This window comes from Oryza sativa, chromosome 9 (genome assembly GCF_034140825.1).
Source record: "Oryza sativa Japonica Group chromosome 9, ASM3414082v1".
Taxonomy (NCBI): domain Eukaryota; kingdom Viridiplantae; phylum Streptophyta; class Magnoliopsida; order Poales; family Poaceae; genus Oryza; species Oryza sativa.
The window spans coordinates 15,241,127-15,258,806 of record NC_089043.1 but is presented as its reverse complement, the minus strand read 5'-3'; the positions used below and the strand labels follow the sequence as shown (position 1 = coordinate 15,258,806).

At 40.3% G+C, this 17,680-nt stretch overlaps 2 protein-coding genes and 1 non-coding gene across 3 annotated transcripts; 2 read left to right on the top strand and 1 right to left on the bottom strand.

The window, feature by feature from the left end:
- Window positions 1-844: 844 nt before the first annotated feature.
- LOC4346811 (uncharacterized) lies at window positions 845-4,929 on the top strand. Its single transcript, XM_015756837.3, has 7 exons — window positions 845-958; window positions 2,029-2,376; window positions 2,554-2,781; window positions 2,866-3,220; window positions 3,322-3,446; window positions 3,564-3,699; window positions 4,137-4,929. The coding sequence occupies exons 2-7, from the start codon at window positions 2,033-2,035 to the stop codon at window positions 4,374-4,376; spliced, it is 1,428 nt and encodes a 475-aa protein (XP_015612323.1). The 5' UTR covers window positions 845-958; window positions 2,029-2,032; the 3' UTR covers window positions 4,377-4,929.
- Window positions 4,930-7,023: 2,094 nt separating this feature from the next.
- TRNAF-GAA (transfer RNA phenylalanine (anticodon GAA)) lies at window positions 7,024-7,096 on the bottom strand. The gene has a single exon. It is a non-coding gene; the product is annotated as a tRNA-Phe (tRNA).
- Window positions 7,097-10,515: 3,419 nt separating this feature from the next.
- Window positions 10,516-14,313, top strand: LOC4346809 (uncharacterized). Its single transcript, XM_015756774.3, has 7 exons — window positions 10,516-10,627; window positions 11,673-12,020; window positions 12,191-12,418; window positions 12,511-12,865; window positions 12,943-13,067; window positions 13,184-13,319; window positions 13,752-14,313. Exons 2-7 carry the CDS (start codon window positions 11,677-11,679, stop codon window positions 13,989-13,991), a joined length of 1,428 nt encoding a protein of 475 aa, XP_015612260.1. The 5' UTR covers window positions 10,516-10,627; window positions 11,673-11,676; the 3' UTR covers window positions 13,992-14,313.
- The last annotated feature ends 3,367 nt before the right edge of the window (window positions 14,314-17,680 follow it).

Below are 17,680 nucleotides of genomic sequence, written 5' to 3'. Positions count from 1 at the left end.
AATGGATGGTAAATAGTTAAATGCCCCTCCTTTTATAGTCCAAGGAGGGGCTCACATTATTACAAAACTACTCTTAGTCTTGTCTCATCAGCCATCTTATCGTTGTCGACCGGTTCCCTAACACAGCTCCAGCTCCAGCTTCAGCTCTATGGATTAGATAATATAAGAGCCTGTTTGGCACAGCTCTAGCTTTAGCTCCACCTCTCCTAGAGCTGGAGCTCAGGCGCTCAGCCAAACAATTTCAACTTCACCTAAAATGGGAGTGGGGCTGGGTGCAGCACTATCACAAAATGAAATAGAGAGGTGATGAAGCTGAGTTTAGACAGCTCCACAACTCTATTCCTAACCCAACTTCTGAAGCTAAATTTAGGAGTTGGAGCTCTCTATGCTTCCACATTTCCATGGAAATTTGGTGATGTTCAGCGTTGTCCGCTTGGGTGATTTTCGGGGCTCTTCAGATTGATGCCATTTTTAACCATACCATTCTTTTTCGGTAAAATTGCAAAAAAATATATACGTTTAGTTTGTTGCTAAATTTGGTAATACATAAAAGATCTTGCTAAAATTTTAGCAATATTGTCATCTTACCGAAATTTTAGCATTTACCAAAATTTACTAAGGTTTAATTTGAACATGCCCTTCATCCGATTATCAGGGGACACCTCCATCCGCCGCTCGTCCCGGATCGGACGCCCACCGTCCCCGCGCGCCACGTCAGATCACCGAGGAGGTGGGCTCCACTCGCAGCGACACATCAAGGTGGGCCCCACGCGGTGAGTTAATCTAACCTCATCTACCTCCTCCTCCTCCTCTCTTCAACTGCTACTACTCTCTCTCTCCTCTCGTCTCGTGCTCTTGCCCCCCTCATCTCTCTCTCTCGCTTCCTAGGGTTTCGCGCCCTCGGATCCCGCGGCGGCGGCGAGAAGCTTCCACTCGCCTCGGCGGCGGCGCCGGCCAGGTGAGGCAGCAGCTCGGGCTCTCTCTCTCCTCCTCTTGTTCCTTCCTCTCGCCGTCGGATCGGGGCGGGGGTCCATTTTGTTTGCGGCTTCTCCTGTAGATCTGTGTTGCCCATGCTCATGCTCGATCTGAACCGTATCTATCCGCGGATACGTGCGTTTGATGGTGCGGGCTCATTTGGTTTGCTACGGGATATGGATGCGTTTGATGGTGCGGGTGGGTTTTTGGTGGGTAGGTGGGGCGTCCAGATCCATGCGCATGGGTGGAATGGATGGGTCCATGGCTGGGTTGGTGTGTTCGTTGGTAGTTGTGATTTACCGGCGGGTCTCGGATCGATGCTAGTGAAGTATTATGATCGAGAGCGATGTTTTGGTTGGTTGGTTGGCGGGGATTTGTGCTTGGATTCTGGGACAAGTTTTTGTTTCGTGGCGGTGCTGACAAGCTTGGTTTGAAGGAAAAAATAATAATGATAATAACAATTAAATGCAGATTAGGCGTAGATATATGCTAAATTTGACTCCGGATCCAAGTCAATTTGCCAATTTCGAGAGGAATTGAGAATTGTCTTTTTTTTCCCTTTTGCGTTACGAAAGTTGCCATACTGGACATGAATGAAAAACTTTAAATGTCTGCTGCCTATAAATCATCTGCTTCCTTTTGCAATCTTAGGCAGAGCTACTTATCTAGCTCCTTCTCACTTTGCCACCTTTTCTTTGTCTTAATTATATCTACCCACTCTTCATAAGGAAATAGAGATGTTTTCCCACTCTCAGTAAATGTGGATTATCTCGCCCTATGCATTTTTTTGTCAAAGAAGACCGTGATGGTTCATGTCTGATTTCTGGAATGTTCCTGTTTTAGCATTTCAATATTTGGGTTAATTTGCTTCTGTTCCATTCAAATGGATGCATCTCCTTGATCAGGACCGTAACTGAGTGAATAATAAGGAATAACTGAGTGAATAATAACCAAGCTGGGAAAACTTTTGTAGTTTACTGGGTTATATTATGTTTAGTAACATTTTTCATGTGCACTGTACCAAATGCTGATCTGTTTTTTTCCTGGACACAGAAAGATGGCTGGCGGTTTTCGAGTACTGCATCTTGTCAGGCCCTTTCTGGCTTTCTTGCCAGAAGTACAGAGCGCTGATAGGAAAATACCATTCAGAGAAAAAGTGATCTATACCGTTATCTCTCTCTTCATTTTCCTGGTGTGCAGTCAGCTACCACTCTATGGAATTCACTCAACTACTGGAGCAGATCCTTTCTACTGGATGCGTGTTATTCTTGCTTCAAACCGTGGTACTGTTATGGAGCTGGGTATTACCCCAATTGTGACATCTGGAATGGTAATGCAACTTCTAGTGGGATCAAAGATTATTGAAGTTGACAACAGTGTGAGAGAGGACCGTGCACTTCTGTAAGTATTTATAGAAATAACACAATCTCCTATTTATTGGTGGATAACATGTTCAGAGTCTAGTGTGCATGTACTGCTAGCCAGTCTTCTACCTAGTGTTTTAGCTAACATCAGAAAATTGCAGAGCTTCCTTATTCTTTTTCTTTCTCCTGGTGGTAATCTTTTGATGTGACTTAGGAATGGCGCACAAAAATTGCTGGGCATCTTGATTGCTATTGGGGAAGCTGTGGCATATGTGCTGTCTGGAATGTATGGCAGTGTAAGCCAACTTGGAACTGGGAATGCCATTCTCATCATCCTCCAGCTTTTCTTTGCTGGCATCATTGTCATCTGTCTTGATGAACTTCTCCAGAAAGGCTATGGTTTGGGTTCTGGCATTTCATTGTTTATTGCTACCAATATCTGGTAAGCATCCTAAACTTCTTTCTCTTGCTGATGTGACATTTTGTCGCAATTTAGCTTATTATTGGTGAACTTGCTGTTGCACAGTGAGAATATCATCTGGAAGGCGTTTAGCCCCACAACCATCAACAGTGGGCGTGGTGCTGAATTTGAAGGAGCTGTCATTGCATTGTTCCATTTGTTGATTACTAGAACTGACAAAGTCCGTGCCTTGCGTGAAGCTTTCTACCGTCAGAACCTTCCGAATGTGACAAATTTACTTGCAACTGTATTGGTCTTCCTCATAGTCATCTACTTCCAAGGCTTCCGTGTTGTGCTTCCAGTGAGATCAAAGAATGCTAGGGGGCAGCAAGGCTCATATCCAATTAAGTTGTTCTACACTTCAAACATGCCCATCATTCTGCACTCTGCACTGATTACCAACCTCTACTTCATATCACAGGTGCGTGCTGTAATTGTAGTGGCTTTAGTAATATTTACATGACTGAGCAAGTTTTAACATGATAACTGAGCAAGTTTTAACATATATTTATTTTGTTGCAGCTTCTCTACAGGAGGTACAGTGGAAATTTTCTGGTTAACCTTCTTGGGAAATGGAAGGAATCTGAGTACTCTGGCCATTCGGTTCCTGTTGGTGGTCTCGCTTACTATGTAACTGCTCCATCAAGGTGAATAATCGTTATGTTTGATGTCATCATTGTATCCTTATGGCCTTGCTTTTTGTTTTTGTCTCCATTTTATGTTTCTGTTTTTGTTCTTACCTTTCATGTTTGGAAACCATGCAGTTTGGCTGATGTTCTTGCGAATCCGTTCCATGCGCTGTTCTATGTGGTATTCATGCTGTCAGCTTGTGCTCTCTTCTCAAAGACATGGATTGAAGTATCTGGCTCATCTGCAAAGGATGTTGCTAAACAGTTGAAGGTAAAGATGTAGATACATATTTTCTATCTAGTTATTGTTCCTGTTTACCTATAGTCCAGCTCATAACATTTCGTGTGTGGTGATGTCTTATGTATGATATCACACCTGCACATGTTTTGATGTATGCTAGCCCATTGTGCAGCTCTGGATTCTGTATACATGAAACTCTAGACATTAGAGTCATTCAGGCACATGAATTTTTCAAGTGGTGTTCAATGTTTTCCATGAGGCCTTATCCAAAGTTTCTTAGCCATTATTATCTTATCTGAAACTGCTGGAGCCTTTTAGTGGATATTTAGAAACTCCGACTTTGTACTGGGGAATCTATATATAGTGGGATATTTAGTGTTGAGGTGATCTAATTAGTCTATATTTGTTTACATACAGAAATGTTACTAAGTCCATCTATGAACTCCATTTCTTTGCCAATATAACAGGAACAACAAATGGTGATGCCTGGCCATCGTGAGTCAAACTTGCAGAAGGAATTGAACAGATACATCCCCACTGCTGCTGCATTTGGTGGAGTGTGCATTGGTGCATTGACTGTTCTAGCTGATTTCATGGGTGCGATTGGTTCAGGAACTGGTATTCTGCTTGCTGTTACCATCATTTACCAGTACTTCGAGACATTCGAGAAAGAGAGGGCAACCGAGCTTGGTTTCTTTGGTTTTTGATACCGTTGCTTGAGGACATTGTTATACCAATAGTTGGATCTTCTTTCAAATGAAAGTACTTCTTGGCCGGCTGTTTATGGATGTAATTGGAGAGCTTAAAGTCAGTTTAGGTTGCCCGACTTATTTGAAAATGAGGTACTCGTTTAAGGTTCTGCGTGTGATTTCAGGCCTGTATGGTGGTATATGCCCTGTTTCAAGTACAGCCATGGCCATCATCGATCCGTCTTCCGCAGCCTTCTGTTTTTCGACTATGTAGTAACCATAATTTGGGATCAGTTTTAGTCATTTGGAACTGAATATATTATCCCTTTTTTTTGCGACAATCATCTCTACTAATCCCTCTTTCTGATTCCTAGAAATTATGGAGTAATGCACTAATTCCTCTTTTGTTCTTTGCTTTAGAATTTTGAAATTTGGCAGTCTAATATCTTGCATTGTATTTGTATGTGCGAAGAGCACCATGTTTTTTTTTTTCACAATGTTAATTGTTATATTCGTGTTCCCTTGAATACATTGTATTAACCATTTAAGCTATGGCAAGAGGTTTAACTCAGCAAGCGTGTAAGCATGCAACGTTGCATGTTAAAACTACCTTAAAGGCTAATATGCGAGCTCGTTTGCCTTTTTCCGGCTCATACAACTATGCCTGTTTTCTTCTACTAGCAGCAAAGGTGACGTGCTTGATTATAAAGTGATCTATTAAGTTGAATAGAGAATATATTAACATGAAATGAACATTCATACAAGTCAAACTTTTTGAAAAAAGAATTAACTCGATTGCCTTCCCGATGCTTCAAGAACTAACTGACACTCCTACAAGTGTCAATTAAGTATTTGCCACTCTCATCTTTAAGGCTGTGGCAATTGACACTCTCATCTTTAAGGCTGTGGCTACTTGGGATGAAAATGGACCAGAAACGGACAGAAATTGCTTTATCATATTCGTTTTCATATTTTCTTTTTCGAAATCGAAAACCTGGATATGGAAATGAAATCGAATAATACGAAACGGAACGAATGCGGCAATATTCGAATATTTGCCGGTATATTGGGGGTGGAAACAAGCTGCAACAAACTAGGCTTGGCTCGGTTCGGTTAGGGAAATAAACTAAAACATGAGCCAGATCGAGCTAGCTTGCGAGCCTTCCCACTAAAGCATATCTTCATATATAATTTGTAATCATTAAGAAAAGTAAGAACAAATCATCAGCATGTAAAATTCAAACAAGTTCATATATTCAATTCTTCGAAATCTAGATAATAAATCGTATATTGACTAATACTAACTCCACTAGAAAATAAAATATCCATATATTTACCTAATGGCCTAGGCTCACGGGCCAAACAAGTGGCTCGCGAAATAGCTTGGGCTCAGCTCATTTTAGCAACAAGCTGAAAAGGAGGCTTGGACTTGGCTCGTTTGGCAATAGTGCCGAGCTGAACCAAGCGAGCTCGAGCCAAAGCCTGAGCTGAGCTCATGAGCCCGTGCTTTTTTTTCCACCCCTACCAATATATAAAAATCCCTACAAATTGAGTTTTCTTAAGGCAGCCTTTTCTTAATCAAGGAAGAGATATCCCTTGTTTTTTTTATCAACGTCTTCAACCTTTATATCATCAATTTTGTAGGCGATCCCATAACCGTATGTGACAATAGTTTTTTATGGCCGTTCCCATAAGAGACCCACATATAAATATGATTATTCATTTTCTAATCCTAAGACCTTTTACTACATATATATCTTACTTACCATATCACTTATCAAGTTCTTATTGTATAAATTGGAGATGTTATTTATTTTATTTCACATCTTAAAAACATGTAGTGTTTATTTTATACTTTAAACATTTTGAAATACAAATGTTTGTAAAAACATATATGGTATTTTATAATAAATATTTAGACCCTTAAATGATCTCAAATAATAAAATAGTCAACAAGAAAATTGTAGATCTTATCGAGCTCTACAATTTTGATATAAAGTTTGTCTTCATCTGACTCCGTATAATAAAGTTATGTATATATACATGTTTTTTCTAAAATTTGATCTATGTCTGCGGATATTCGAACAAAATTTCCAGATAGTTTCTGATCTTTTTTCAATTTCGACGGATAGTACCCTTACTATAGTCGTTTTCGTTTCCAAGAAAAAAAATTCTGAATTCGTTTCCGAATTCGAGAATTTCCAGATAGTTCCGATGGAACCTATCCGAATCCGAAAAATGGTCCGGATGGACGGAAACTATCCGTAACAGTTTCAACCCTTGTGACTACAATGCAGCATTCGGTTTTTTCAAGTTACCACTCATATGAAGCAAGAAACACTCAAACACAACCGTCCTTAAAAGACAAAATGAAGTTGAAAAATACCATAGACCCTGAAGAAACAAAACTTTAGAAACTTAGGAAAACAATTTAATATTGCTACAATGAAAAGAAACTTTAAATATTGAACCCTGTTGAAGAGAAATTTTAAAAAACCTAGGAAAATAATTTAACTTAAATAGTAGTTTTTAAAAAACCTAGGAAAATAATTTAACTGAAAAAAAAACTTTAGAAACTTGGAAACAATTTAATATTGATACCAACCAAACGAAACTTTAAATATTGAACAGTTCAACAGAAATTTTAAAAAGCTATGAAATTAAATGCGGTGAGCGTGGATCGAACACGCGACCTTCAGATCTTCAGTCTGACGCTCTCCCAACTGAGCTATCCCCGCCCCTGTTGATGAGCAGCACACTTGCTTATTTAACCGCTTCCTGTAAACTTGCAGAGACTGGTACATGTTTGTGCCTCTATCACTCTATGTATCATAAAACGTTGTCACTTCCGGGGAAAATGCTTTGGATGAGATGTGCTCCTGCATGCTATCTCTTGGGTAAACTCGATGGAGTACGCAGATTGAAACGTGTCAACACAATTACCGTTTTACTATATTTCTGAATTTAACCATGTCGAATCAATTTCTACCAGTTTATATTTAAATGAGGTCATTTATCTTTTTTTATTTATATATGAAAATCAAAGTCTATAGGATTGTTTTTCGAGAAGCTATGGGTCAGCCCGACCTACATACATCTGCCCCGGCTTCTGGATGGACTACCGAAAATTTAAATTTTGAGAGCGAGCTCATTTTCTGGGTTTTTCATCATACTATGTTCTAGCCCTGACTTTTAAAATCGTGAATGATATTGGCATAAAAGTTTTGCTTATTAATTTTTGTTGTCGAATGACAACTGCTTCACGTCGAAGGACGTGGTAAACTCGATGAGTTGTTGGAATAATAAAGCGATATATTAATTGGTAAAAATTTTTGGGATCCTCCATGGCCCCAGGGGGCTATTTATATAGTCTTAGTACATGCTCATACCCTCTAGGGTTTAGTTGGTACATGAGAATTTACATAGTTACCTTTATGATAGGGACATTAGTATGGGTATATAATGTCTTTTGTATTTATGGGCCCTAAGGTGACCTTCTTGGGCCGGCCCATCATTGGTGAAAAGCCTCCATGGGTCGCAGGGCCTCCCAAGCCCTTAGCCGAAGGCATCTTCTACTTCGGACAACAGCCTTATGCTTCGCCTTACGGTCTTTGCCTTTGGTGGATCTTCAGTCGATGGGCTTGGTGGCGAACCCTTCGATCTTCGTCACCTGGCTACGCCCAGGCCTGATGGTGAACCCCTTGGTCGTCATCATCCAGCTTCGCCTTTGGTGTCCATCTAGGACTTAGCCAATGTTTGATGGTTTAGACGGTTTTGGCAGGTAGGCCGAAGGCCCTCGTGACATACCTCCAATAATTTTTTTATTGCCGAAGACCTCACCGCTTACTCCTCCCCATACCTCACCGTTCACAAATTTCCTCCTTGGCTCCTTCCTCATGACCACTAGGTGCTTGATAAATTGCTTGCATGGACACTAGGCAAGGTAACTCTTCCTATTCTATTTATGAAAATGAGCTTCTGCAACTAATAAATCATGCATGCAAATGTTTGTGCATTTTAACATCAGTGATGGGTGATGACTAAGGTTGATTACACATGTCCAAAAAAAAATTCAAGCGATCAGCTTACAACAGTGTAGTTTTTTTACTTCAAATGTCGTTCCATGTAAGGGAAGAAGATATTTTGCAACTTGCAAGTCCAATGCTCACATTTCTTTGATTATTTTCTGCTTGACTTTCCATTTTAGGGTAACTTCCGTTTAGTTCTGCAAATCTACTAATGCGGTTGCTGCTGGCACAGTACGACTTGCTGTATAATGACAGCTAACAAGTAACGTTGAATGTGTATATATAGTTTTTTTTTTCTACTAGTCAGTATCTTTTTCTTGATCAATGAAACTACTGCCATTAGCAGGGAAGTATCAAGGTAGTTTTGGCTAAGTTCAGCATGGTTACATTTACCTTTTTTTCAGTCCTCTGCATGTCCAACCTAACCCAGTAGACACGTTGCTTCACTAGAGAGAGAGACAGAAGGAGGGGGTGTTGACATAATAAACTGGATGTAACAATAAAAATGGAAGCAGCAGGAAGAACATCTCAATAGAAAAGCTTCAACGTGCTCTTAATTTCTCTAGCTTTCAGTTTTATGCTGTGTTTAGATAATGGGGTTAAAATTTTTGCCGTGTCACATCGGATATATGGACACACGTTTGAAGTATTAAACGTAATATAATAACAAAACAAATTACAAAATCCGCTTATAAACTGCGAGACGAATTTATTAATCCTAATTAATCCGTCATTGGCAAATGTTTAATGTAGCACCACATTGTCAAATCATGGAGCAATTAGGCTTAAAAGATTCGTCTCGCAATTTACACGCAATCTGCGTAATTAGTTTTTTTAATCTATATTTAATATTTTATTCATATGTCCAAACATTCAATGTGACATGGTGAAAAAACTTGTCAGGGATCTAAACAGGCCCCATGGTGAAAAAACTTGCCAGGGATCTAAACAGGCCCTTTGGTTCTGTTCGTAAGTTTGGGTTCACAACCCAAACAGTACGTATAGAAAACGGAGCGGTCTATTAGCACGTAATTAATTAAGTATTTGCTATATCAATATGATTTTTGAAACAATTTTTGTATATAAACTTTTTGTAAAAAACGTACTGTTTAGTAATTTGAAAAACGTGCGCACGAAAAACGAGAGTATGTAGTTTGTTTTCAGACCAGATATTAAATTTACTATCTTCGTCTCAAGCGCTCATCAAATGGATCGTTGAGCTACAACCAAAGCACTGTCTACTGGTAAGTTGTTTTAAACAGGGGAAGATGGTCTGTTCATCATCAAGTTATGTTTATGGACATAGCAAATTATGTTTAACCTTCCGATCAGCATTAGCTTATACGGAGTAATATTATGACGTTAAAGTTGTTTACAATTTAACTAACTGTTCATAGTATTTTAAACTTTGTTAATTGAAACGATTTATCTCATGATAAAAAAGTAACACAGGTGGTTACCCAAGGTCGCGTGAGGGCATCCACGATGTGAAGCAAAAGTAGTCTATAGGCAATATTATATTCCATTCAGCTATATATTACCATCGTGTAACTAGTCAATATGGAGAAAATAACAAAAGGTATCCGTAAGCATATGGACTACCCATATAGAATAAATAATAATATCTATCTCTTTTTCTTTCTCATCTCTTAATACTACCTTGTATCTATATGCATTGTGGAGATCGCTATAATTATAGTCTCTTTATGTGGATCCCATCTATATAGATCATTTTTGCCAAATACATTGGTGATGTCCTAAGAGCATGTACAATAGAAAGCTATAAGCCAGCTATAACACATATCGAGAAGAAAAGATAAAGAGAGAAGAAAACGGACTATAAATTTGTAGCCGGCTGTAACACGGATTATAAGACGTTACGTGTGTATGAGGGGTGGGACCGGATATTAATAGCTTAGTATATTTTTATAGTTAATTATTGTATAAATAAACTATTAATTAGCTATAGATGATTTGAAGCCAGCGTTGTCGGCTTTGCGTGATCCATCCGCCGCTCGTCCCGGATCGGACGACCCCGGCCCCGCGCGCCACGTCAGGTCACCACCCGCAGCGACCCATTCTACCTCCTCTCTTCTTCAACTGCTACTACTATCTCCCTCCCTCCTCCCGTTTCGTGCTCTTGCCCCACCATCTCTCTCCTCGCCTAGGGTTTCACGCTCTCCGATCCCGCGGCGGCGGCGGCGAGAAGCTTCCACTCGCCTCGGCGGCGGCGCCGGCCAGGTGAGGCAGCAGCTCGGCCCTCTCCCCCTTGTTCCTTCCTTCTTCTCGCCGTCGGATCGGGCGGGTCCATTTGTTGCGGCGTTTTTCCTCTAGATCTGTGTTGCCCGTCTGCCTGCTGTGTTCATGCTTGGATCCGCGGGCGTGTCTCTGATCCGTGTCGCGTTTTTTTTTTCGTTTTATGATGCGGGTGGTTTTTGGTGGATAGGTGGGGCGTCCAGATCCAGGGTTGGGTTGGTGTGTTCGTTGGTAGTTGTGATTAGCCGGCGGGTATCGGATCGATGCTAGTTAAGTATTGTGATCGAGAGCGATGCTTTGGTTGGTTGGCGGGGATTTGTGCTTGGATTCTGGGACAAGTTTTTGTTTCGCTGACATGCTTTGGTTTGAAGGAAAAAATAATAATAATGATGATAATAATAAATGAATGCAGATTAGGTGTAGATATATGCTAAATTTGACTCCGAATCCAAGTCAACGTACCAATTTTGATAGGAATTGAGAATTGGCCTTCTTTTTTTTCCTTTTCTTTTGCGTTGCGAAAGTTACCATTCTTGCTAGATGGACATGTCAAACTTTAATTTTCTTCTGCTTATAAATCACCTGCTTCCTATTGCAATCTTAGGCATAGCTTCTTTATATAGCTCCTCCTCACTTTCCCACTTTTATTTGAATTAATTAAATCTTCTTAAGGAAATAAAAATGTTTTCCATCTCTCAGTAAATGTGATTATTTCGTCCTGCTGTAAACTTGGTGCAAGTGAATTAAATTCCTTTCTGCCCATTTTTCGTCAAAGAAACGCATGAGGGTTCACATTCGACTTTCATTTTATTTGAAATACTGGGTTCCTGTTTTAGCATTACGATATTTGGGTTGGTTTACTTCAATTACAGTCAAATGGATAATAAATGCATCTTGTTGATCTGAACCATAACTGACTGCATAACACACCAAGCTGGGAAATTTTGCAGTTTACTGGGTGATATTATGTTTTAACATTTTTCATGTGCATTGTGTCAAAGGCTGATCTGTTTTCTTTTCCTGGACACAGAAAGATGGCTGGTGGTTTTCGAGTACTGCATCTTGTCAGGCCCTTTCTGGCTTTCCTGCCAGAAGTACAGAGTGCTGATAGGAAAATACCATTCAGAGAAAAAGTGATCTATACCGTTATCTCTCTCTTCATTTTCCTGGTGTGCAGTCAGCTCCCACTCTATGGAATTCATTCAACTACTGGAGCAGATCCTTTCTACTGGATGCGTGTTATTCTTGCATCAAACCGTGGCACTGTTATGGAGCTGGGTATTACCCCAATTGTGACATCTGGAATGGTAATGCAACTTCTAGTGGGATCAAAGATTATTGAAGTTGACAACAGTGTGAGAGAGGACCGTGCACTTCTGTAAGTATTTATAGAAATAGCGCAATATCCTATTTTATATTGTCTTATATATTGGTGGTAATGTGTTCAGAGTCTAATGTGCATGTACTGCTAGCCTGTCCTGCACCTAGTGATTTAGTGAATGAAAGTTTTTTTTTTTTGCCTGGTGGTAATCTTGTGATGTGACTCAGGAATGGCGCACAAAAGCTGCTGGGTATCTTGATTGCTATTGGGGAAGCTGTGGCATATGTGCTGTCTGGAATGTATGGTAGTGTGAGCCAACTTGGAACTGGCAATGCCATTCTCATCATCCTACAACTTTTCTTTGCTGGCATCATTGTTATCTGCCTTGATGAACTTCTCCAGAAAGGCTATGGTTTGGGTTCTGGCATTTCTCTGTTCATTGCTACCAATATCTGGTAAGCATCTTAAATTTCTTTATCTTACATTCTTACTGATGTGACATTTTGTTACAATTTAGCTTATTATTGGTGAACTTGCTGTTGCACAGTGAGAATATCATCTGGAAGGCGTTTAGCCCCACAACCATCAACAGTGGGCGTGGTGCTGAATTTGAAGGAGCTGTCATTGCATTGTTCCATTTGTTGATTACTAGAACTGACAAAGTCCGTGCCTTGCGTGAAGCTTTCTACCGTCAGAACCTTCCGAATGTGACAAATTTACTTGCAACTGTATTGGTCTTCCTCATAGTCATCTACTTCCAAGGCTTCCGTGTTGTGCTTCCAGTGAGATCAAAGAATGCTAGGGGGCAGCAAGGCTCATATCCAATTAAGTTGTTCTACACTTCAAACATGCCCATCATTCTGCACTCTGCACTGATTACCAACCTCTACTTCATATCACAGGTGCGTGCGGTATTGTAGTGCCGCAGTAATATTTACATTACTGATCAAGTTTTTAACATGTTTTTATTTTGTTGCAGCTTCTCTACAGGAGGTACAGTGGAAATTTTCTGGTTAACCTTCTTGGGAAATGGAAGGAATCTGAGTACTCTGGCCATTCGGTTCCTGTTGGTGGTCTCGCTTACTATGTAACTGCTCCATCAAGGTGAATAATCGTTATGTTTGATGTCACCATTCTATCCTTATGGTCTTGCCTTTTGTTTTTGTCACCATTTTATGTTTTTGTTTTTGTTCTTACCTTTCATGTTTGGAAACATGCAGTTTGGCTGATGTTCTTGCAAATCCGTTCCATGCGTTGTTCTATGTGGTCTTCATGCTGTCAGCTTGTGCTCTCTTCTCAAAGACATGGATTGAAGTATCTGGCTCATCTGCAAAGGATGTTGCTAAACAGCTGAAGGTAAAGATGTAGATACATATTTTCTATCTAGTTATTGTTCCTGTTTACCTATAGTCCAACTCATTACATTGCATGTGTGGTGATGTCTTAAGTCTGATATCCCATCTGCACATGTTTTGATGTATGCTAACCTCTGAACTCTGTATACATAAAACTCCAAATATTGTTGTGCCATGCAACATTATAGTCATTCAAGCACATGAATTGTTCAAGTAGCGTTCAATGTTTTCCATGAAGCCTTATCCAAAGTTTCTTAACTATTATTATCTTATCTGAAACTGCTGGAACCTTTTTAGTGGATATTTAGAAACTTTTGACCTTGTGCTGAGGAATCTATATATAGTGGGATATTTAGTGTTGAGGTGATCTAATAGTCTATATTGGTTTACTCAAAGGCCATCTATAAACTCCATTTCTATGTCACTATAACAGGAACAGCAAATGGTGATGCCTGGCCATCGTGAGTCAAACTTGCAGAAGGAATTGAACAGATACATCCCCACTGCCGCTGCATTTGGTGGAGTGTGCATTGGTGCATTGACTGTTCTAGCTGATTTCATGGGTGCTATTGGTTCAGGAACTGGTATTCTGCTTGCTGTTACTATCATCTACCAGTACTTCGAGACATTCGAGAAAGAGAGGGCAACTGAGCTTGGTTTCTTTGGTTTTTGATACCGTTGCTTGAGGACATTGTTATGCCAATAGTTGGATCTTCTTGCAAATGAAAGTACTTCTCGGCCGGCTGTTTATGGATGTAATTGGAGAGCTTAAAGTCAGTTTAGGTTGCCTGACTTATTTGAAAATGAGGTACTCGTTTAAGGTTCTGCGTGTGTTTTCAGGCCGGTATGGTGGTATATGTCCTGTTTCAAGTACAGTCATGGCCATCATCGATCCGTCTTCCGCAGCCTTCTTTCTTTTGACTATGTAGTAACCATAATTTGGGATCAGTTTTAGTCATTTGGAACTGAATATATTATCCCCTTTTTTGCGACAATCAGCTCTACTAATCCCTCTCTTTCTGATTCCTAGAAATTATGGACTAATCCACTAATGCTTCTTTTATTCTTTGCTTCTGGATTTTGAAATTTGGCAGTCTAATATCTTGCATTGTATTTGTATGTGTGAAGTGCACTAAATTTTTTTATAATGTTAATTGTTATATTCGTCTTCCCTTGATTACATTGTATTAAGCATTTAAGCTGTAGCATGAGGTTTAGCTCAGCAAGCGTGTAAGCACGCAACGTTGCATGTTAAAACTACCTGGCTAATATGCGAGTCCGTTTGCCTTTTTCCGGCTCATACAACTTCGCCTGTTTTCTTCTACTAGAAGTAAAGGTGACGTGCTTAATTATAAAGTGATCTATTAAGTTGAATAGAGAATATATGACACGAAATTAACATTCATACAAATCAAACTTTTTGGAAAAAAGAATTGATTCGATGGCCTACCCGATGCTTCTAAGCGTGGGGATATTTTACTAATTGCCACTCTTATAAGTGTCAATTAAGGATTTGTCACTCTCATCTCTAATGAGATCGGCTGGTGAGCTAACACTAGTATTATGCAGATAATTGTGTATCCTAAACATCGATTCTCCCATTGAGGGCATTATACTAAAAGAAAGTGTTGAGAAAAAGGACAGAAATTGTGTACCTGAATTATAAAATCAGCTAAAAATATTTGTGAAATTGATAATTTGTCAATCGTATAAGAAAGTCACAAATCACAAAATATATCATAAAAAATGTGATATCACTGTCTTCATTCATCCATTAGGACTGAATAAAGAAAGAGAGGATCATACTTAAATTTTAAGTAAAGAATAAGTCATGAAATCATTTACAAATACAAACAGTTATATATTCGAACTATGCACAACAGTACGGTCAAATACTCAAAATTTTTGAAAGTTCAACTTGAAACCAGACATTAAAATATAGAGAAAAAACTATTCGAGATTAATTGAAAATTTTCAAGCTTTATGTCGGTACTTACTACATTAACTGAAAACAAAAGGAGTTAAGGATGACATGGGATAAAAGGACCTTGCATCTGCTCATTTGCTCTAGTGCCCGGTTGGCATCATTGGCTTGCCATGTCGGGCTGTTGGAGAAGGCGACGCCGTCCAGCCATTCCACGAGGAGATGGTAATCACAAACTTAGACTCTCCTTAGAGTGCTCGCCCTAGCCAACAAGCCAATATTAAGGCAAAATCACCTAATCAAGATTCAAGTGCAGCAGCCAAAGACGAAATCGGCACGGCGATGGCACAACGCGACGACGCGGCTATTTTAGCCAATGGGCGACGGCGTGGCGTGGCGTGGCGTGGCGATTCTGGCCAACAGGCGGCGGCGCCGCAACGCTGAGTCGAGAGAGAGGAAGAGGTGGAAGATGGAACGACGATGCGTGCCGTGCCCAACGATCGACGTTGGATTAACCTGTGAAGTGCAGATGTTGGGCCTTGTTGGGCCTTGGCGTTTTGCAGATTTTGGGCTGAAGGCTAGCGAGGGGGTTCCTGAGTTTTGGATCAAGGGGTGCCTGTATGGTGGATTCATAGTGGTAATAGCTAATTTTTTTTGCTTCGGCCCGGGTGCCTGGGAACCCCCCTCCCAGGCCTATTGGGCTCCGCCCCTGCTTGTCTTTCTCTTCCGGCTCCGGCAGCACCCGCCACCCAATCACATGGCCAAAATTTCCTTGCGTCCACTACCCTCTTCAGTCCCTGTGGCTCGTCATGCTCCCGTCGTCGGTGACCATTGTTGGGCTGCCACATATCTCCCTCTAAAGTTGGGGAACTTCCCCTCTCCTCATCCCTCACCCCTCCTACCTCTTGCTTCCACCTTAAATCCTAGTTCATCAAGGTTGTCTAAGTTGGAGGGGAAGCTTAGAATTCACATCGGAAGATCAAGAATTTGCAAGATTTTTAACTTTGATCGAAGAAAAAAGAAGACCGAAGGACGCATGCATGTTTCGACATATATTACTGCAAGCATCACCACTTCTTATACTAATAGCGGTCGATTGAAATTGAGAGAATAAGTTAAATCATTTTGATTTTACTTTTTTTATTCTGAAATCGCCTTTAGCAACTAGATACCTCTATAAAATAATTGGTTAGATACATTAACTTTCTATTAAAAATTATTTGTTGATCCACTTAAAGAAAACTCGCTATACCCGGTTCCGCATATGCATGCATTTATGCTCGTAGCCTATATCCGCATCCATAGCGGGTTTGCATTTGTATGTTCATGGGAGATAGATAGATCAATGTTGCGGTTGTCCAATGCCTATCGAGGCGGCGGAACTCTTCAGAGATATCAAAGATGAAGTTGTAGTGTGGAGAGAGGCCAACATTTTTAGAGAAGTCAGCTAAAGATCCCGCTTGTGGCGGTGTGCTTGTTTTCCTTTTCTTTTTGGTTCTCCTCGACTGTTTAATGTCGATTTGTAAAAGTTTTTGAAACCTTCTCTCGCTCCTTAATACAATTTGGGCGGCCTGCCTTGGGCCGTCCCGGCAAAAAAAATGCCTATCGATCACTCATCGGATATATGGATGCATGGATGTTCGGTGTTATCTCATGCTCGAGTTCAATCCCCACTACTAGAAAAAGCATTTTCGGTGACGTAGGGGTTTTATTTTCGCAGACGGGCATGGCTATCGGGGAGAAAACCCCACCGGCAAAGACGATAACCGGGGAGGAGTTGGGCCCAAGCATGATCTGAATTCTGAACCCGATGCTCATTCACCTCTCCTGGCATGCATGGGGATGAATTGAAAGCAAGCTAGCACTCTCAATCTCTCATCGATCGATCATGGAACAATTTTATATCTAGGCATTGTACTGCTCGTTTCTCTCGTCAGCAAGACAGACAATCATGGCCAGTGGCCTATACCCTACAACATTTTTTTAATATAATCATCTAAATATTTGGATAATTAACCTAAGTAATAGTGTATTAGGTCCAACATAGGGAGTAGCTTGTGTGTCAATTGCACTGCAAGGTGTATACGTGTTCCTAAGATGAAAAAAAAAATGCTCCATCATTTTGAAGTGAATGTGCACACGATTGGATTTGCTTTTGGCTTGATTCCCTATCTATTATTGTTGGTTTATGTGTTCTCAATGGTGTCTATGATTAAGATGAGCCGCGTCGAGAGATACTAAATGTATTGAGCACCGACTTCCAGTTCTTTCATATCCTTGATGATAATGCTACTCCTGGGACTTCCACCACGTCTGAAACCATTTTTTTTAATATGCAAGAAGTGCATCTTTGTTAAGAGGAGTAAAAGTCTGTACAGATCAAAGAAAAAACAGAAGGGGACGGAAGGACATGATAGGTTATACCGTGCTAAAGCCTA